The sequence below is a fragment of the Trichoplusia ni genome, chromosome 12 (assembly GCF_003590095.1).
Source record: "Trichoplusia ni isolate ovarian cell line Hi5 chromosome 12, tn1, whole genome shotgun sequence".
Classification (NCBI taxonomy): domain Eukaryota; kingdom Metazoa; phylum Arthropoda; class Insecta; order Lepidoptera; family Noctuidae; genus Trichoplusia; species Trichoplusia ni.
The window spans coordinates 1,980,323-2,002,601 of NC_039489.1; the positions used below are offsets into that span (position 1 = coordinate 1,980,323).

At 34.1% G+C, this 22,279-nt stretch overlaps 1 protein-coding gene across 1 annotated transcript; it reads left to right on the plus strand.

Moving 5' to 3' along the window:
• The first annotated feature begins 16,056 nt into the window (after positions 1 to 16,056).
• On the plus strand, positions 16,057 to 21,594 carry LOC113499558. Its single transcript, XM_026880073.1, has 5 exons — positions 16,057 to 16,062; positions 16,409 to 16,702; positions 18,732 to 18,980; positions 20,041 to 20,182; positions 21,326 to 21,594. Exons 1-5 carry the CDS (start codon positions 16,057 to 16,059, stop codon positions 21,532 to 21,534), a joined length of 900 nt encoding a protein of 299 aa, XP_026735874.1. The 3' UTR covers positions 21,535 to 21,594.
• The last annotated feature ends 685 nt before the right edge of the window (positions 21,595 to 22,279 follow it).

The following is a 22,279-nucleotide window of genomic DNA, read 5'->3' on the forward strand; positions in this document are numbered from 1 at the left end:
TATCACTTAGGGGTATGAAAAATAGATGTTGTTCTATTCTCAGACCTACCCAATATGTATACAAAATTTCATAAAAATCGGTCGAACCGTTTCGGAGGAGTAACGTAACTAACATCGTGACACGGGAATTTTATATATTAGATGAATGAATATGAATAATGAAATGTGTGCAACAATTAAATAGTTAAAATTTCAGGAAGATTACAATATTTCGATAGTTTTAAATGAAATTTTATTTAAATTTCTCTACATTGTGACCCCACCGCTAGGTAATCATAAATCAGATTGCATAAATTGGACCTGTATTATACGGTCGCATAACCTATAGAGATACCTAATTAAATAGGGCCCAGTGCTTAGCCTATGCCAAATATTTATTAGGACATGTGACATATTTAATGGAATACACTGCTCACTAAACTTTGTCTATCGGTGCTTTATAGGACGCAGAGGGTCTATGACCAGGTACCTCATAAACCCTCATAGTTGCACTGATGTTATTTTTACAATAGGCGTTGCTTTATAATATTGCCTATATAAGGAAGATACTATTTATACTAATATATAAAGTTTTAGAGTTTGTTTGTTTGTTTGAACGCGCTAATCTCAGGAACTACTGGTCTTAATTGAAAAATTCTTTGTGTTGAATAGACCATTAATCGAGGAGTACTTTAGGCTATAAACCATCACGCTGCGACTAATAGGAGCGAAGATACAAAGGAAAATGTGAAAAAAAACAGGACGGGTATAAATCATAACTTATATATTCTTCTACCCACGGGAACGAAGTCGCGGGCAACAACTAGTGTAAATATAAAGTTCGAGGTTAAGAAACGGTTAGTAAAAACATAATTTTGATAAATAATGATTTTTGGTGTCTTTGTGCATGTGACTTAAATGTTTGTGAAACCCCGTAACAAAAGGATTAGATTTCTTAGTCGTTTTTTAATCGCGAGTCGAAACTGTACTTGCCTGTTTTTTTTGTGTGTATATATGGCTAGGTATCTGCGGCGAAATATTCTAATGCTTAAGTGAGATAATAGGAAATAACAGAATTTTATTGAAAATCTTTTTTTTTGACAAATTTGTCTGCGGGAATCCCCATTACTTTACCAAAGTCAGACTAGAATAGAAACTAGTTTTAGCCAGTATGCAACAGGATTCAAAACCGGACTTTATTTGACACAGTATACAACAATTATCGTATTTTCCGGTCCTTCATGTCACAGTGTTTGTTTTTAGAATAGAAATGTCATCCTGACACGTCACCTTAAGATATCTGCCTTATAAGTACTGCTCTTTTATACATATTTTTTTAATAAGACCCATTTTTAGTCGGCCGTAACTTGGTAAATGTTACATTCTTCTACAAAACTCGGTTGCTGTACGTAAAAAAAAACAAAAAGAAAGCCACCTCTATTAATTGATACGAATTTATAATCAAGCAAACGCTGCAAAATAAGACAGTTGTTAATTATGGGATTTCCATTTGGGAGTCCCAAAATACGGGCTATAAACATAGTAGGCAAAATAAGCGGGTTTTCCCCGCATGCGATGACAACCAATGCAATACATCTGTTGATCCAAGGCAAGTTATACCTGAAGCTGCTGTCTACTCAGCGCCTATAGCTTGACTTGTACCCAACTAAGAAGGGGTTCGGCATCAATTTATCCTACGGTCCTATGATACATAAGTCTCCCGCTTCCCGATTTCAATTTGTAACGAGACAGAATTCAGCTTGAAACCTAGGCTAGCTAGAATGACTCTTCCTATGTAGTATTCTTAAAGAAAAACCTCGAGGCCATGAAATAAGACCTAACTTCCATTAATAAAATAAGCAAGTCCTTTTAAAATCAACATAAAACACATTAAATAAAACTTAATTCTACCAGCGACAGGATGAACGAAAGATTTTCAATCACGATTAACGGATTATCTTGAACTCGATTCAACCTTCAGTGTCGGTCTCGATTCCTATCGATAAAACTGTTCCGATTCGATATTATTAATGAAACAATGGGGACATTTACATTATCGATACCGATACTATCGTTACGGCTCAAGTTTCATTAAGGTGCATTTCTGTGCGAACGATTGGAGCGGTAAGAGTCGGAATAGTTAAATTTATGGCGCTGTTTCCGATTTTTGGTAAATTTTACTTTAAAACTTTACAGGATGTACGGGGTTTGATGATTGCTTTTATATTCGTAAGCTATGGCCGTGATCTGAAGAGCTAGTAAAATGTCTGTCGACGAAGTTTTTGAGTTATCCCCTATATTAAACTGTGAAGTTAGTTTTTTAAAGATTTTTTGGAAGTTTTCTCGCCCGATGTTGTCCGTCTTGGCGTTTGCCCTTTAAAATAGAATGCCAGAAATTGGAGCAAAAAGTAACAAATGGTCTTCGCTGAAAGAAGCAGAAATACGTTAATTATTTTTTAAATTTTCAAGGCACATGCAAAAAGCTACAGAACAAGCATTCGAGGATTACACAAACGCTAGTTCTCCGCGAAAATCGAACACGCAATGAGTTTGGCCTGGTGACCTCAAAAATTGGGCTGTCCTTGCAATTCTATTCCATAATATTATTATTCCTTTATCCTAACCCTATACCTATTATCATACCTTGACTTCCAACGGTTGCATTTAGTCTTATTTACGGAAATGCCCCTTTACCCCGGCTTGGTTATGTGGCTATACAGTTTCATGATATTAGCTCCCGGGCTATGGGGGCCGTAATAATATATCGAAGTATATTCCGCGCTATGCGAGTGCACGGCGTGATTTCTAATCGATTAAGTCGATCATAATTGGGGTTGGAAAGATTATGATGTAATCGATTGTAATCAGTTCTGCTTGCTAGTGATGTGGTCATTAGGTTTCACTCAGTTTAATACGATGTTTTGTTTCCCGTTTGTATTAGATAGAGGGTTGTTTACATGCAGTGTTATGTTTGGCACATTGTATAGGTTAAATGGCTGGCATGGCTGGATGTGTCACGTTTACGTGTAGGTTGTCAAATTTCTATCATATTAAAGTTAAAAAAAAACAGATTTTTTATTTCAGTAATTTTTAAACACATGCCCTGAAATAAAACCCAAAATAAGGTTTCAAGCCCAAAATAAAAAATCTAAATCTAGATCCTATTTGTTCTGGTTGGTGAGGTGTTTCGGTAGGTTGTGTAAGTCCACACTTAAGTCGTTCTTTGAATCTCCCACATTGTAAATACGCAGCTTAGATGGAATTAGTGAGCTTCTCCGTGTCTTATTAGTCAGGGTTGTCACTCTCAAGTTTAATTTTCTTATGTGTTCTTTTTCAATACTCCAGATGTATAATGCCCAAAAACGGGACAACTGTAGCAAGCTTAAAATGAAGCATAGTTTATTTAAATTTAATTTTGAAAAACCAACGGAAATTTTGATTTTCGAATGCAATTTTATTAAGCCGAATGGTTGATAGAATTAATAAAAAATGCTCGAATCGAAAATAGCAGAAAATAAATATTGTTATATTTATAACCTCGTAAAATGGAAATCATTTATTGGGTTAACTAAAAACAGGCTACTCTTTGCAATAACATATACTAAAATATAAAAAAAAAAAAACAGAAAATCAGTGTTAACATGACAACACAGCCCTAAAAGATTATCGTTGCTCGCAACACCTTTCGAATAACGAGTATTTATTCATCTATACACAATCTGTATCGGATACGAATCAGCATCGGATGAAGATGTTTACAGAGAAATTCATTTATGTAACGTCAGCAGAAAATGTCAATTACAAGATCAAATTAACTACTGCTGGGAATATTTAAAGATATATTATCTTTTGTCTTTATTTGTATGGAGGTATTGCATTTTTGTAAAAATATATAAACACACAGTATTATTTCCGCCTCTAAAATTTGTACTGCTAAATCTCTTCTGTTAGGTGCGGCTCCAGAAAGAAGTTTAACTATCTGTTAATACTCTTGCTTGCATCGCGTTACCATAGTCCCAGGTACAAGGGTAAGAACAGCATTACATACCTCTCCGCCTTTCCCAGGGTGGGGAAAGACCATGAGCCTTTTGAAGAGTTAATCCTAAACTCATTTTGCCCAGAAAATTTGATAAAAGATAGTATAAGGATTAACTATGGAAACATATTGTCTAATTTTGAAATTTTAAATGTTGTATGTTTTTTTTTTCATTTCGCATTACATACAATTTTAATTATTATAAGTGCCTTGCATTAAAGATACTCATTTTGCTTGAAGGGTGATAAAAATATAGAAAGTTCTGGTTTTGGAATACAAAAATTCACTTCGACATCACTAATTTGTCGTTTGATACTGATCATTACTGATTAGAATTAAAAAACAAAGTATAGAGTTAACGGAGAGCGACTGAGTAGAACGACGTCTCTCGACGGTACATCTTTTGAATCATGTTAATAGGCCTTTTGAACTTGAGTGTACCTTGCATCTTCAAAATATACTAAATTCAAGTGCTTTGTGAGTCGGTTTGTCTAATTTTTTGTTGCTGACTGTACATATACACGCTCAAATGATGATCAGGGGAAAGCCAAACATTTTTATATGAAGTACTTAGATGTATGAATTTATAAATGGCTCAAATCGTTAATATTTGGTTTGTATCGCAAATATTGTATCAAAAATAGGAATGTGATTTGGAAATGGGGAGAAATTTATTTTTTATAGAACAAACATATTTTCATCTAACACATTTTGAGTCGGTCTTTGGGATCTTTTGGACTTAAATATCTTAGGTATGTAATGATGGATTAATATAGAAAATGATTTGTCCTCAAAATTCTATACCATTGTCACACGCTCATTAGCAACTAGTGAAGGCAGATACCTACTCCCGATACCCAATTTGATACTCCCAAACATGAAGAACCAATACCAAAAGGATATTGTGTTATTTTTCATCTAAGTTCACCAAAAAAGTTCCTACCCAACGGACTTTAGGACAAAAATTTAAGCCCCTTTTATTTTAAGTTCAATCTCCTAACACAAAAAAACTCACATCCCATAGCATCATCCCAATCTAAAACATCGTCCCATATTACCACCCCATACCAAACAATTCTACCGACCTGAAGACAGCTCTAAGTATAAGGCTGTCCATAGTAGATACCATTGAACTGGCATATAATATTCAGCGGGCGGGCCATCTGGCCGATACATTATGCAGCGGTGATGCCACCTGGTGGCTATTGATTGCAACTGTACTTTACTTAGTTGCTGGTACTTTTGTGCCGTCTTTTCTTGTACGGAAAAGTAGGGGTTTATCAATGGTCGATAATTTTGTTGAACATTTGCATTTAATGTAAAATTAGAATTTAAACATCTGTTTTTGCACAAAGTAAGGGATATTAGTAGGGATCCAGACGAAATTTTAAAATAGCTATCGCGCTATATTTTGCTTGTAATTCAAGTTAATTCGATCCAATTTAAAAATGTAAGCTACAACTAAAATATTTAAGTAAAAGTGACATCATCAATTAATACTGTGCTGACTCAATCGATAAAAACTGCTAGTGCGGAACTAATGGTATCGATAAATAAGAACACCTACTTAATGTACTAATTAGCATGGCATGCTTTTACTTTCTATGATTAATTAATTAATTCCGACATTCGTTTAGAATAACAAACTGTATTAATTGGAAATCTACTTCCTAATTGTTTAAGGGCAGTTATGGTACGAAGCAAGGTGTATTTAAATAAATAAATAAAAAAGTCTGAACGGTTTCGTTTGTTACTCTCGCATTAATTAATTTAATCCTAGTCGATGACTTCAAACGTTGTACTTACAGCAAAAACTACAAAGTTTTAAAATACATAAAACCTTATTTTACCTACTTTCTGAAAGTTCATTAATTTGGTACAATATTGCAAATAACTAATTAAAATACTTTGTCGGGCTGGTAACCTATATCTTCTTGGTTATAAACAATAGATAAAATCACAAGTATTTCTTGTTTGTAACGTGCATTCTTACCATGCACCGGACCATGAAATGATAACTATGCATGTTCTGGTTGTAATGGCTGTCAACACACGACATCTTGGCAACTGGCTATGTTAATTATCACTGTGTTGACGTTATAAAATTATAAAACTGTATTTTACACGACAAATAAATGAATAGGACTGTTTACGACTGTCAAATTTACTTGTGTTTGCTATAATTTATTAATAATAGATTGCGATTTTCGCACAATGCCATATAGATCGATTTCATGTTTTTTTAGTTTCCTTTGCGTTTATAGTGACCAAGACTTGGAATTAGAACTCAAAATACCGTTAGATCAAAAATAGGATGAGCAAATGATATAAGAAAGATAACATGTTTTTTTTTGGATGGTAAAGGGACTTCTAAAGTTTATGTTCCTTTCTTTGCCTGTCGTATACCGAGGCCAAGGTAACCCTTTCAGATGATCCCGCTGCCCCAGACAGAGTGGACTTTATTATTTATTTCTTGCCCTGCATGGCAATGACAACACCATCATCTGTATAGAAGGAATGAAGATTAAATAATACATAAACGACGCCATTTATGGACACAACATCTGTCATTAAATAAAACTCCCCAACATAGTTATATTTAATGACTTACTTTGACACACACGCGATCGAACGTAATCAATGAAAGAAAAGAGAATAAATCCAAGCAACGCCACCGTATAAGCTATAGAAATAATTCACAATAATAGGTCGTCGTTAGGTTGACGGCGTGTATTGACACGGGGCGAGGAACTAGGTCATCGACTCGATGAAATCCATCGAGTATAAATATCGATAACTCGTGTCCCATCACTATTATTCTGATTGCTTTTAATTTACGATTTAAATACGGAATTAAAACAATTAAACATCGATTGTGATGAACGATTTAAGGTGGCTGAAGTATGGAATATTTTTTTGAATGAATGAACGGATTCTTCTCCTATCAATTATATTTCAGATGAACATGAAATAAAATATACTTCTTGTGTAACACTAATTACTGTTATGAGATAATATATCAAGTGTCCGGTGTCGTATGGCTACAACAATCGTGATGCATGGCATCGCCTTTTCAATAATCCCCTATTTTTTTTGTACTTTAAGTACTTTGCCCCTGACATTCCAGATAATTAAGTGAATTAAAAAATCAAGGCAAAATATTTCGTCCAATTAATTCGACGAGGCTCAAAATTTCTATTGGAATCCAGTCAAATTTAAATATCAATAACTCTGTATTAATAAATAGCCCTTTCCTCTCTCATCTCTTGAATTATCTCATCTCACCCAGACAATAAACAAAACCAAAACAATTGAGAAGCCAGTTTTAATCTTATCACACAGTTCAAACATACATACAATCACGTCCGATGAGTCATTGCTATCAGTAAAGAAAAAAACATAAATTTCAAGGCAAAATGCTAATGCATTCGTCGCTTATCAATGTTGGTATATAACCACCAACATTTGACCAAATCTTTGTATACAAGTACATAACTGCACTTTCCAATCAAACAGATGTTTAGCAGTGAATAGATAAAAGAATAATAATGATAAACTGGTTATTTTGCATACGATTGTATCGGCAAGACCGTTTACATTGCTGCTTGTGAAGGTATTTTATTATTATGTTTCTTATATAAAAGGCAAGCAAATAAAAACACTTCGACGGTTAATTTCCTTGTGTCTGGTTGTCTGTATCGGTTATACACACGAGGGGCTTTCCAAGAACGCACGCACACATAGGCCTGTTGACGCTCACTCACACAGCTGCGCGTTGCAACTGTCGGCGCCCGCGCAACTACGCAGTCCGCGGCCAGTGTTCAACAGTTAATGAACTGAACGTTTATTTTGTTCGTTTTTTTAAAAAGACTGATTTTTGTTATACTTTGCTTGGATTTATCTTGCTATCTTAATAAGGTAAGTGGTGTTATAGTACTTGTGGAATATTCTAGAATAGTAATTCTAAGCGGTGTTTTGTTCGTAATTGTATTTCAATTGTTTTTAGTTTACAAGTAGGTATCACGTGTTACGAGACTAATTTCATTTATACGAATCGTATTCCAGTAAAATGGTATTGTGTTTAATATGAAAAGGGAAATGTTTATTGATTTATTTATAATTCGATCCGGTGTTTTGATACTTTTGGTAGCCGGCTGTTTGGGAAGTGAACTGTCAAATTTAGTATACATATCATTTATTATACTAGATTTTACTTCACAATACTTTCATTATTAACTTACCTAAGTATAAATTATATAGGTTTTACAAAAAGTCTTTGAATAATCTTTAATATTCATGAAATATTCTCAAGGTTACAGGATTGGTTTATTTCGCTAGATTTTTATGGATTAAAAGTCGCTTTTAATCTTCATATTTCGTCTGCAAATTATAGATGAAATATATAGAAAAATAAGTTTTAGTTTACTGTTTGTTTAAATAAGTTTTCGTGGTGTTTATTCATTCTAGAATTGCATCACGCCGATGATAAAGATTAAAGGACTAAAATAATATAATTTGTGGATACTTTGTTAAACATTATTTATCATAGCAAATTGAGTGTATTTATTATAATTATTTATTATTGCTCAAGAATTTTAATTACGATGAAACAAACATGTCTTAAAATATGATTGCACAATACCCATAATTTTATTATTCTCTTCCACATAGTTCTATGTCTTGGACTCGGTTATTATGTCTTCGCTGTCTGTTCGTCCGTCTTTCATCAAACTCTATCTTATGAACTACGATAATTAGACAGTTGATAAAGCCAAAGTCACAAATGTTTTGCTGTTTCCGCCATTTGCAAAAAAACTGAGAAACAGAATAAAATAAATGTCAAAGACATTTCTATTAAGTTTTTTTATTAAAAAATGGTGCGGAGATCTTTGTATTATAACAATACTATGTGAACGAATATTTGCAACATTAGTTTCTAGATTAGTAAATGGTTTTCAGATAATTACGTACTTAAATAGTTGCATATTAAATTAATTTAATGACACTGTAATTTCTACCGTATCATTAGGTAATTATGATAGCATTTTGTATATAATAGCCCTGATATTAGTATCTAATGGTTTCTATAATAATAGAAATTGCGGTATAGGTTAAATGATTAGCAATACTGTAATACTCAATCTCTTTTTAAACACCTAAACAAAACGAAGGGTTGTATAAGTATGACCTGTGTCTGTCTATCTGTGCCATTATAGCTCCCGAACGCATTGGACGATTTTAATTTTTGTATTAATGGTGAGTTATTTGCAAGTGTTCCTAGACATGTTTGATACCAGTCGGTTTTTGAAACCTCAAATGAAAGTGCATAGAAATAGATTATTGATGTCTCAATCCAGAGAGTTCTTAGCTTCGTTTGATGAGAAAATTGATAATGGGAAAATAGGATACGAATTGTGAGTTTGTGAGAGAATCAATTACTTACTACATCTAAGTCTTATTAAATCTGCTATAGATGATTTGTCATGTGGGTTATTGTCAGGGACTTTTTTATCTTGTATCCTTAGAGTATGTTTGTACTAGTTTCTAGGTATCTGCTGCTGTCGAAATCACACAAAACAGAATTTTTTACAAATTATGATTCACAGTTTCGACTTATTTAAAACACTTTAAACGAAAAAAATTGTCCATTTATGAAAGCGACACTCGAGAACCACTAAGCCGATATTGATAAAATCTTGAACTCAAATTTAGTTCATATCTGGATTAACATTTCAAAGGAAACTTACGCTTACTGTTCCCATGGGAAAAAAATAAGAATATTTTACAGGTAACTTATGGCAAATTCGCTATAAAAGATATATTTAACAAAACAAAACGTTAAAAATTCATCACAGGATGTACAGACAACACTTCAATAGCGTCCATAATGATAAACTAAAATGCATCTAAACCCGTCGCCATAAGAGCGACGTTCACATCCCTATCCCTCAAGTCACATTTTAGTCCACCAGTCCATATTAAAGTAAATCTTATAGCCTTGGAATAAGACTAATTTTTGTTCAATCATGCAGATGACTGTACTGAAATCTGTTACGACATTCTTGAGCACAACATCCCGTGTTAGAACCTATGTTTGTAATAAATCATGACAATGCATAGTTTGATACAATGTGAGCAAATATAATAATAATAATAATAAATCTTTATTTCAGACCAGGTCCATATAAAAAGTAGGTAACACACAAAACATCAAAGAAATAAAATAAAATACAAATTACAACACAGTGTGAAGGCTTAACCAGTGTCTTAGCAACTGAGAGTCCCACCTATCAGTCAATACGTTTAGGACGCTATTGGTGCTAGTCCGCACTCGGTGAAGAAGTGAAGCACTGCGTTTTCTGATGATGGCATTAAAACCATCAGTGTGCGCGTCAGCAAACATGCCCGAGGCACTGCAGAACCGCGGCAACCTGAGCAGCGTCCTAAATGTATTGTTGTATTGTACACGCAGGGCGTTATACGTCATCCGCGTATAGTTTACCCACAGAGAACACGTATACAATGACTGGCAATAGGCTTTAAACAAAGTCACTTTTACCGAATCACTGCATCGCCGAAACCTGCGGGCCAACATATTGCTTCTGACCGCCAGCGCCCTACGTTCCCTCTCCAAGTCTTTATCATCCTTCAAGTCCTCGGAGACCCAGTGACCGAGATACTTGAAATTCGAGACTTGCTTCAACTCGCTACCACTTAAGGTGACAGGAACTGTTGCATAACTTTTGTTGCTAGCCTTAAATATCATAATCTCACTCTTTCTCGAATTGTATTTCAGTCCATGAGCCTCCGCATACACTTCACATATTCTAACTAACTTTTTTAACGCTGCCATTGAAGGGCTCAACAGTACCATGTCGTCTGCGTAGCTTATGTTGTTAACACAAACACCGTCTATGTGACATCCGACGCCGGTACTGTTGAGCTCACCAATAAGTCCGTTCATATACAGGTTGAAGAGTCTGGGTGAGGTCAGGCCACCCTGTCTCACTCCACAATTCAACCTGTACACTGCTGATGACGCCCCAGCCCATTTCACTACATTAGTCTGATTGTTGTACCAATGTTTCAATAAGGACACAACCTCCTGGTTACAAGACGTTTCATCTTCCAACTTTTCCCATAACTTTCTGTAAGAAACGAGGTCGAACGCCCTTGACAGGTCCAAAAAGCAAGCATACACCGGCGTCTTTCTGGTCACGTAGTACTGAACAGTCTCCTTGAGGCACATGATAGCACTCTCTGTTGACAAACCTGTCCGGAAGCCAAATTGTTGGTCGTGGAGGTTGATATGTTTATTCAAGTGCTGGTCAAGCAGACTGTCCAATACTTTGGCCACTATTGTGGCTAAAGATATCGGCCTGTAATTTGATATATCCGATAATTTGATATAAAGTAGACGAAGCCGAATTGGTAACATAGTGTCGCAGATTTTAAAACATGGCGGATTTGAGTCATTTAAAATGACGTGTCATGTGGATGAGTATATTTTTAATATTTTGAATTAAAAAAAAATAGGTAAGTGCGAGTTAGGCCAGCGTTATTTCCTTTTTTAATAGTTTGTATTAGAAAAAAATGGACTAGTGCGAATCAGGCTCGTGTAATTGGTTCCGTACCGTTTATTATACAAACGGTAAACAAATCGTATTTTTCGTACTGATCTTTTTTGATTGTGATTTTTGTGTTTTTTTTATAGAGACAATGACAGTAATAATAGCTATAAATCATCTGTAGGTAATTGTTTTAATCGCAGCTATCATGGACTGACATCTACAGGACAGTCACAATTAAAATTTATGAGTGAAGTCTTAGTAACAAGTTTCTGTATTACCTTGTAGGTACCTATGAAATCATAAAAAAACATACAATATTAATAATTATTTTACGTTCCTAGTGTAAATGAAAGCCATAGGTATTTTTTTAGGTTTAAATCGTTTTAGCATAGGAACTACACCATTTGTTTATTTTTGCTAGAAGTAACATCTCTTAGAACCTTATCTCTAAGTCTATATAATCTGGCAATTAAAAATAAATAAATAAGGAAAAAGATTGTCTTTTCGAATCTGTTATTAATTAAACTATTATAAATTGCGTTATTATCCTTAATTGATGATTGAAAATATCTTGCGGTTTTGCTGTCCTTCTGTTGACGACAAATTTATAAGGAAAAATGACTAAAGTTCTCCGAAATATTGCAAGTCCATTAATTAATTTGTGAGATTATGATAACTTGCTTTAATTTATTCAATATTTAAGTAACAATAGTTGTAGGTACGGAACTCTCAAGATCGCAAATCTGACTTGCACTTTTTTTAATAAGTTTTTATAGGACAAGCAATGAATCTACATTGATTTAAAATGCCTATCAAGAGACACATCATCTGTGTAAATTCTGACTCGCTATCACGGTTCATGAGATAAAGCCTAGAGACAGACGGTCATAAAGATAAACTGCGGAGCTTAAAATAGGGTAAAGTTTTGAGATATCAATCGTATTATACACCGTAATTTTTAGTCGTCTTACAAAAGCAGCCCAGTTCATGTATCCAATTACTAGAACACGTTCATGATAAAAAAATAGGTATTTATGAGATTAAAAAAAAATGCAATTTTTATTCAATATTATGAAGCAATTCGTAGTTTTGTAGAAACACAGCTCTGTTGCGAGCGCGGTCCGAGCCTTGTAACAATGGTGAGGGGCGCGGGCGGCGGCAATTTTATCATTTTTAAGAGTATATTTCAGATTTCTCTTGTTTAATTTTCTTCGTACTTATTATCTTAGTTGATGATAAAAAAAAAATCGCGCCTAGGGGTATTTTACGTCGGATACATGAACTGGGCTGCTTTTGTAAGACGACTAAAAAATCACCGTGTATGTATTTTTTCCTCTCACAATCTTAGAACGCGAGACACTGTCTAAACTAACAAATCTGTGAGTAAATTATATTTTTTTAAATCTATAATAATCCTTTAAAACCTCTGATAAAAAAAAATGATTGTAAATCTCAGTAATTGACAGATATAATAGTACCAGTTACAGTACAAATAGTACCAGCTTATAGTCATCCACAGCTTTTGGGACAGGTCACTTCCCTTATACGGAAGACTTGAGCATTGAGATCATCACGCTAGCTTACCGTGAGTCGGCAATTTTAGATTCCAATAATTGGAATAACTGGAATCCAGGTTTCAAAAAAAGATATATATCTTTTAAATAGGCATATTGGTACTTTGCTTGCGTTTGGATCGAACCTGCACCTCGAGCATACAAATCCATGCATCGTAAGGTCACCTCCACATACGGACAGACATACCAAACTTTTAATTATTACTCTTTTATATGACAACCTTATCCATGCTATCAATTATTTCTGAAACTTCCTATGTATGACGGTGGCCAAGGGTCAATTTACGATCCTTACTAGAGCAGAACAGGTTTTTTTCTTAATTGTAATAGTTTTTATTTGTCTTGCCGTGTTGCAATGTGACCCCTGATAATTTTCCCCGTTGGTTTGTTTGCCTCATTAGTACTTGAGAGTACTTGGTTTGCTTCATTGATAAATTTTTCTTATGATCGCTATAAGGAAAATATGATCACTAGTGACTCATAATAGTTGTTGTAAACTTTAGTGAGGCATCTTGTTATGACTAGCCCAATGTACTAAGATATTACGTGGTTTTATATAGCGATTTGTGAGTGTGCTATTGGTTTAAAGACTATATAATTACCATATGTTGAAAGGCAGGTCCTATATTTCATAGTTTGTGAAGAAAACACTTTCATTGAGACATTTATACAATAGTCCAAATTGGTTTTATTTTCGTTAATTCTAATTTTTTGTACCTATCTTTGGCCGTCCATGTCTGTTCTTTTAAGCAATTTTTGATGCATATGGTTCTTCATCACAGTCTAATTTTCAATTCTTGTTTGTAACTTTCCAAAAAAATCATAATATTCATAATCATCAACTAACTGTTTAAAAGGATATATTCTAGGACCCAAAAAGAATCAACACTTTGCAGCCACAATTCTTTTGCCCTTGTTGCTCAATAGGCAAATACACGTCCATTAAAAAGAGGATTGGAACCGTTTCCGAAGCTTAAAAATAACGGATGGTATGCACGTTTCTGGTCGTCGGAGTGGATTTTATGAGAATCTATACAAAGCAAATTAAAATTCGTTTTGGATGGCGTGTTGGTTTCCGCGGCCTGTGGCCAGGGACTTTTATTTATAGACCGATATGGGTTTCAACGAAGTTATTGGACGTGCAGAAATATCCGGATGTCATACAGAGGAAATAGATCAGTCTTCGGCGATAACATGGATAGAATAGTCTTTATTACTAGTCACTACCCCGGATTGAGCTTGACGGGTTCCGCTTTCCATCTTTGCCGTGGTCAAACATTTAATTTTACTTACCACAAATTGTTTAGTTCAAGTCAATAATGTTAATACTTTTGGTCCAAATTTGCAGCACCAAATCCTACAGATAATCTTAAAGAAGTCTTACTGTACTATTTATTCGGTACACTTTGAAGCACAAGTCCCAAATACCATCTAATCTGAAGTTATACATATAGACAATTAGATTGCTCTCAGTTAGCATCCAAAGCTCAATCGACCTACCCGATCAAGTGTGTAATCATGCCCATTAGCCCAACAAATCGGAACACCAAATTCGACAATAATTATATGGAGGATAAAGTCCAAATATTCTGCTCGAACGCCTAAAGTTAAAGCTAATCGTTGATGCGAGACTCCGAACATGAATGTTGGATTAGTTAATATGCTTTTTGATTATGCAAACAAGGCCGAAACTGGCGTGTGAAATTACTTCAATCAAAATGGTACACGATAATTTCGTATTGCTGGGCACGTTAACGTGGCTGTGGGTTATTCGCTCCTGTAATAGACCTAGAACTATAATTAATTGTCCGGTTGTCATTAAACTGTTGATTGAACCTAGCTGCTTTGTTTTTAATTTGTCTTTAAAATTACTGTATGAAAATAAGTTCAACATTGAAAGTTGTGCAACACTTTTTGCGATTTAAATCCCAGCGTGGGTCATTTTGGGACAAGTATCATACGCTCATGCTTGCAAGTTACCTTATCTAAAAATCAGAAACATGACCTATTATTTCTACCTTCTTTGCCTTCCTTAACAAACTTTTGTACTGCAGTTATTGTTTGTGTATTATACCTATGTATATGTATGCCTTCTTTCCACGAACTTAAAACATCTGTAGGTAATTACCGATGGTGGAGACCGGATGGAGGTTTGCGGTTACTGACACCGTCTCAAGTATCGTGTTACACCTGACGCGACATACCGCGCGATTTGCGAGGCTCATTACATTTAATGAGAGTAATTTGTAATTCCGTTCATACCTTCATATGAAAAAGTATATGTTTAACCCTTAATTATAGCGACAGTTTGAGCTTTCTACTTACAAAAGGTAGAGTGATGTAGCTAAGATAAGATTTCCAAGATTTAAAACTTTGTGACTTCAGTGATACATTGTAACATCAAAATCCTATACGTAGCTAATTATAGTAACAACTGAATCCTTTTTAGAAACACTGATATTTTTTTAATAGTGTCCAAAAATTACGTATGAGAGCTACGGATTTGTACATTTTATACATCAGCTTTTCGAAAAGACTAAGACAACTGATCATAAAAGTGATAATTTCGTATTGCTGGGCACTTAACGTGGCTTTGTCAATTATATACTGCTTATGAACCTAGCTGCGTAATGTCTTTAAATTACTGTATGAAAATAACAAATAAAGTGGAACACTTTGGATTAAATAGCGTGGTCATTTGACAAGTACATACGCTCATGCTTGCAAGTTACCTTATCTAAAAATCAGAAACATGACCTATTATTTCTACCTTCTTTGCCTTCCTTAACAAACTTTTGTACTGCAGTTATTGTTTGTGTATTATACCTATGTATATGTATGCCTTCTTTCCACGAACTTAAAACATCTGTAGGTAATTACCGATGGTGGAGACCGGATGGAGGTTTGCGGTTACTGACACCGTCTCAAGTATCGTGTTACACCTGACGCGACATACCGCGCGATTTGCGAGGCTCATTACATTTAATTAGAGTAATTTGTAATTCCGTTCATACCTTCATATGAAAAAGTATATGTTTAACCCTTAATTTATAGCGACAGTTTGAGCTTTCTACTTACAAAAAGGTAGAGTGATGTAGCTAGATAGTAGATTTCCAAGATTTAAAACTTTGTGACTTCAGTGATACATTGTAACATCAAATCCTATACGTAGCTAATTATAGTAACAACTGAATCCTTTTTAGAAACACTGATATTTTTTTAATAGTGTCCAAAATTACGTATGAGAGCTACGGATTTTGTACATTTTATACATCAGCTTTTCGAAAAGACTAAGACAACTGATCATAAAAAACATTGGTGCTTGTCAATTCGGTTCACCTGCGTCACCAAATACTCAATTAACAAGTACTACTGCGTTATCAAACCCATCCCAGACTACCATCACAATCCCTCAATGTTTCTTAGCAACAACAAATAACTATTTACATTTACAGGTGTCAAGTATAGTTGACGTCGTCTGCCATCTGCTGACAGTCGCCATTGTGACCAACGGTTTCCAGTGCGATGTCAACAATGAAAGTGTGAGTAACAATTTGTATTTTACGTGCATGTGTGTGTGTAGGACAATCGATCCTTATGTTATTGAGAACGTTTTCTCATAAATGCTGAATTGTTTTTCTGGTCGTTTGTGGTTTAGTCTTGTTGCCTTAAGTAAACCTTTTTGGTAGAGGAAGAATTTGTTGCTTTAGTGAGGATCTGAAATAAAACCTCTTAAGGTTGAACTTCTTTGAGAATATATTTGTATATTTTATCAATTTCTTTGTCATTATGCCTACTAGATTTGTTTGATATGTTTTTAACTAATACCGGTGCTGTTTCGTAATAGGTTTAGGTACATACAGAAATATATAACTATCTATATAAGTTTCCTTGAAATAGAAAAAATATATATTTTATCTTGATAGTAAAAATTAAAGTTATAATTTTCCAAGATGGATTGAATAGTTGATTAAAACAAGCAATGCTACATTGCTTATTCAAACACTTACAATATTGAAGAAATGTTCCAAATGTTATTGTAATATTTAAAGATTAAAGAAAGATAATCAAATAAACCCATCACTTGAACTTTATTGGCCTTTAAGTAAATAAACTAATTTTGTCGAACTCTTTTTTAGAGAAATTTTTTTTTGTCATCTCAGAGTTACACAAAAATATCTTATTATTTTATTTTAGAAATAAATATGTCTAATGTTTTATGTATTCTTCATAATTGTATGCGTAACGTTGACGTAAAAACATGCAAGAAATTCTGTTTGATAAAAACACAAGTTGCGTCAGATATATCGTAAATAAAAATGGGAATTACCACATTGAAAAAAAAAGGCAAATAAAATTCTCAGATATGAATATACCAAAAATCTTTATTGTTATAAAAAAAACCGTGATGAGACGACGTTTTTTACATTCATCTTGTTACAGTCCAAAACTGGACATAGGCATCCCCCAAGGTACTCTACTTAGTCTCAACACCTTCCATATGCTTCTGAATATAGTAATCACTGCAAATTTTACAAAACTCGAAGAAATATTTAGTTATATTGTTAAAGTACTTGTTTAAAAACATTCCAAGGTTGATCAATAGAATATTGATAAGGCCGACTGAAATGTTTGTATAGATTTGAAGCAAACTATACTATAAGTATCGGTTGTAATAAAGACAATTGACAGCGAAGTCGGTGTTGAAACAAAACACTGAAGGATACTCAAGGTTATGACAGTTAATGCACTTTACGTGGTGCATGTTATGAGAAATGTTTTATGACAGAGGGGAAAGATTGTAAGTTTTACAATAACTTACATACTGAATTCCAATGATTTGATGTATCGGTTAATTTGACTAGTTGTCAAACAGTTTGACTTGTGAACCATCGCCTCTATTAGCTTCTGTTAGGATAAAGAAAGAAAATAGTAATATAAAAGAGTGAATTCGTATTTCCGATTTAACTTTTAGCAATTATTCTATTATACGAGGCATGGCATAACACTAAACTTAATGGCGTATTAAAAACGTGAAGGCCATATAATCCAAGGAGTTTGCAAAATGTAGTCGTGAAGGTTCTTATGTAACAAAACATACATTTGATCGTAACTCAAAGTGAAACAATGACCACTGATGATGAGTTAACCAAACAGAAACACACTTTTTCCTTCCTACAGCCGAATACATGGAAACGATTGCATCAAGAACAAAACCGCAAGGCGACGCTTGCATTGTTTGAAAACACCACCTGTTACCACAAAAAATTACGCATTCAACCCACATATCCTTCATTAGTTCTTGGCGAAACAAGAAATAGTTTTAGTAGACGTAAACCACTATTTAAAAAATTTTTATATTCAAAATTAACTTTCCGTGTAAATCCTTTAACAAGTTTAAAGGCTAGTGTACTATTCTTTTTGTAATCATGTCCTCTTGGATATGAACAATATAGTAAGCATGAAAATTAGACCTTGTTTTGATAGCCTGTACTGTACTGTCAATACCGAGGATATCCATGATTAAGCAATATATATACCCTTCAACTAATAACTCTTTTCTTCTTACAGCTACAAGCAATCTCATTCCCATGGCTGGAGCCAGTCCTCATCGTCCTCAACCTTGGCACCCACGGCTTCTACCCCTACCCCAGGGTCCTCCGCAACCAGTACCACATCTACGTGGAACAGATGTCCATCACCGCCGAACCTAGGTGCTACCCAGGGATGCTGCACATCTATCTCATCGATCTCCTCAATTTCCTGATCAATGTCATCTGGCTGAGGATTGTCATGTCATATGTTGGGGCTGTGCATAAGGTAAGAATTTTTATAACTATAGATCAATTTTGGACCAACATTTTAAAATTTTTAAGCGGATTCCGACATAGAACTGATGTCGTTTTGTTTGTTTAGTACGAGTCGTTGAAGTTTTTTTTTAAGTTATGGAGTATCGAAGGCTTATGCTTCGTCATGTACTAAGGACTAAGCAATTATACAATAGTCATGATGTGTTTGCAAAGCGTGAATCATAAAGTTTACTGCAAAAATTTATACTAAGTCATCAAGCCTATTGATATTGAAATTTGCACCTAAAAAAACTATTAACAAGTTTATAAATATCCAGTCAGGAATTTTAACAAAAAATATGTGGTTTGATGTGTTGGAGTATTAGTCATTGTAGTTAAAACTATTAGCGCGATTGTTGCGGTGGACAAAAGAATCTTTAGACCCACAAAAAATCAACCCGTATTCTGTCCGATAGCTAGAAAGCTAACGGTTATTTAAGACACCTTTACAAAAATGAAAGACGTACTCTGTAGCTTACGAATACATTTCAATAAACTGCTCTGCATCGTATCTGCGTAAGCCCACTTGAATTGAAATTATTTTATTTATAGTTAACTAGTACTTAACATGTTCACTTTATTATTTACTTATTTTTCTTTGTGGATCCGGATTCACAATCATTATAAAATCTTATCGCCTCGTATTTTTCCGAGAAATATTAATAGAAAAACATAGAATATTCCTTAATGCACACCACATTGGTACAAGATGTATAGTCGAGAAAGATATATAGTCACACTGAGCAGTCTTATCGCTAAAAGCGTTCTTTTACAGCCAACCTTTGGGTGGATTTCATAAGACATTCATGTGGTATCATTGCGGGGGTCTTTTTTCTTGCTCACTATTTCCCACTGCTGGGCAATAGTGAAATAGCAAAATTTACTATTTTCTGTCCTAGGTGACACGAAACCAGTCCACGCGGTAAGCGTTTAGATCTTCACGTGCCGCTTCCTGGCCCATGGCGACGCCATCTACCTACTGGCTCCTATTGCCAGGAGTCTTATTTATTTTAATCAATTCTTGTCTTCAGAGAAATCCGGAGCCCATGCGAATGTTCTTCAGCCTGTCTGTGGTGAAACTGGTGATGCAGGCGATGTACTTCGGATACCAGCCGTTCTTCTATGACGTGTACTCCGTGGAGACCGTTTGGTTCCTCAAATTATCTGATATCTGTAAGTAAACTACTATGAATGATTTTAGTATCAAGACTGGCTTTGTTTTAGAGTGAATCGTCATTTTTGGAATCATGTTTATCTGAGTACAGAATTGAACTTATTCGGGTATAAGGGGTACAGGGTAAGCGGGTGGGTGTAGTCTGAGTATCTTGAAAAAAAATGGAATTTCATTTGATTTTGTGTTTACTTGAAATGATGTATATTATACTTTCAGTATACATTTTTAATGTAAGGAACTGATGTTCAAGTCTTAGTGCTGAATGTATATTGTGCCAAAAAAATATTTTCCTACTAGTATTTTAGAAGCTTCAATGAAAACCCTAAACTTAAATTCGAACAACGAAAAACTAAAATGAAATTCTGTGTCCAATGAAATAAAATGTATTTTCCATTGGTTCATAATTAAATACCATCACAGGTGGGTATTATAATATCAACTTCCAAATAATAATGGAAAGCGAGTGTGGATCGAATGTCATTAACAAATGCGCTATCTACAAAACGCAGTGCCTTTCATATGCAGTTCTTTGTTTTCATATTGGATCGAACGTTCAATATAAACCATATATTTAATACTAAGTAATTTCCTACTACCAGTATTATGAATTGTGGTATTGTTATGAAAAGAGATAGTGATATGTATGTATAGCCGTATCACTTTCTATCGTGACGTAATTTGAATACTAAAATATCACGATATGCGCTTTGTAGATTTTGAATATAATGAGCCAATATGAATTATTCCGGTACAATATGACATTATTATGGTATTGCTTTGCTTTGATGTCAATTGTAATTTTAGATTGAGGCACTCAAATTAATGTGGATTAGAGGCATCTAAAATTGTCTGAACAGCTATTTCTTCTGTTGTTCGTTTCATTTTAAAATATGGCTGCAGTAGAATTCTGGCTATTATACTCAAAAGATAAGAATCTTGGTGTTGAAATATAAAGAAAAAACCGGTCAAGTGCGAGTGGCACGCGCTACGCTGGAGGTTCCATAAAAATAGGCTTAAGAAAGACAAATGACGGACGAAGACGGACAAAGGGCCCTCAGTAATAGTGTTCCGTTCTTACCCAGAAAATACAGAAACTTAAAAAACAGAATTTTAAAAAATAAAAAATATTTTTTTGTTTTCAGTGATCGCGGTAATATTCCTGATCATAGTCCAGAAGTACACTAAAGCGTTGAGGATGGAGAAGGCAGTTGAGCAGAATATTGAGAAACCACCTTCTTACATAGAATGCTTGATCAACGGGCCAGTCAGACCACCGAGCTACGAAGTCAAGGATGAGGTAGTTGTCGTTAACGAAGATAAGAAACCAATTGAAAACGTTGAAAGAACTTGATTCATAGACACTTAGATACCAATGAAGATTCGTCGAAAGTAAAATTAGTCACCAAAATTTTTATGCTTTATTTATTTCTTATCCATTTTGTCTGTTCTTTAGTAGCTTAATGTATGGAGATAATGTTAAATAAAATTTATGAATTATTCAAGAAATTCATTTTCAGTAGATTTTATCGTAATGTCACTTGACAAGTTCTGATCGGAGAATCTTTTATTTAAAATTCCTTAATTTTTGATTTTCTTTAGTTATCATATCTCAATCATATTTAAGGTGTTCATCTGAGCCTTATCTACTATTGTTTTGAATTCTAAAAATAATTTAATTTGAGTTAGTTCCTTTATTTTAGCGATGCTTAGCACACAGGATAAATTTAAAAGATTTCTGATTTATTTTCTATGTCTCCATACAGAATCAGAATATCTCCAGGCTAATATCTGAATCCTATAATTATTCGAATTTATTTTTATACTATTTGTAAAGATCATTGAATACTTGGTACAAAAAAACTAGACGCATTTTTCTTTTATTTTCTGTCTCGAAGATAATCATCTAACTTAACTAAAAGGTTATCAATTATGCGTTTCTACATCCTATTTTTTTATTTCTTTTTTGAAATAGTTAAGACATGTATTCTTACATTTAAGTCTGTATAAGTATTATAATGAATCTGAATAATATTGATTATTATTCTAATAGATCTCGGTAATATTCCGTTAATCTCATTTATTTTAGAATTCATATG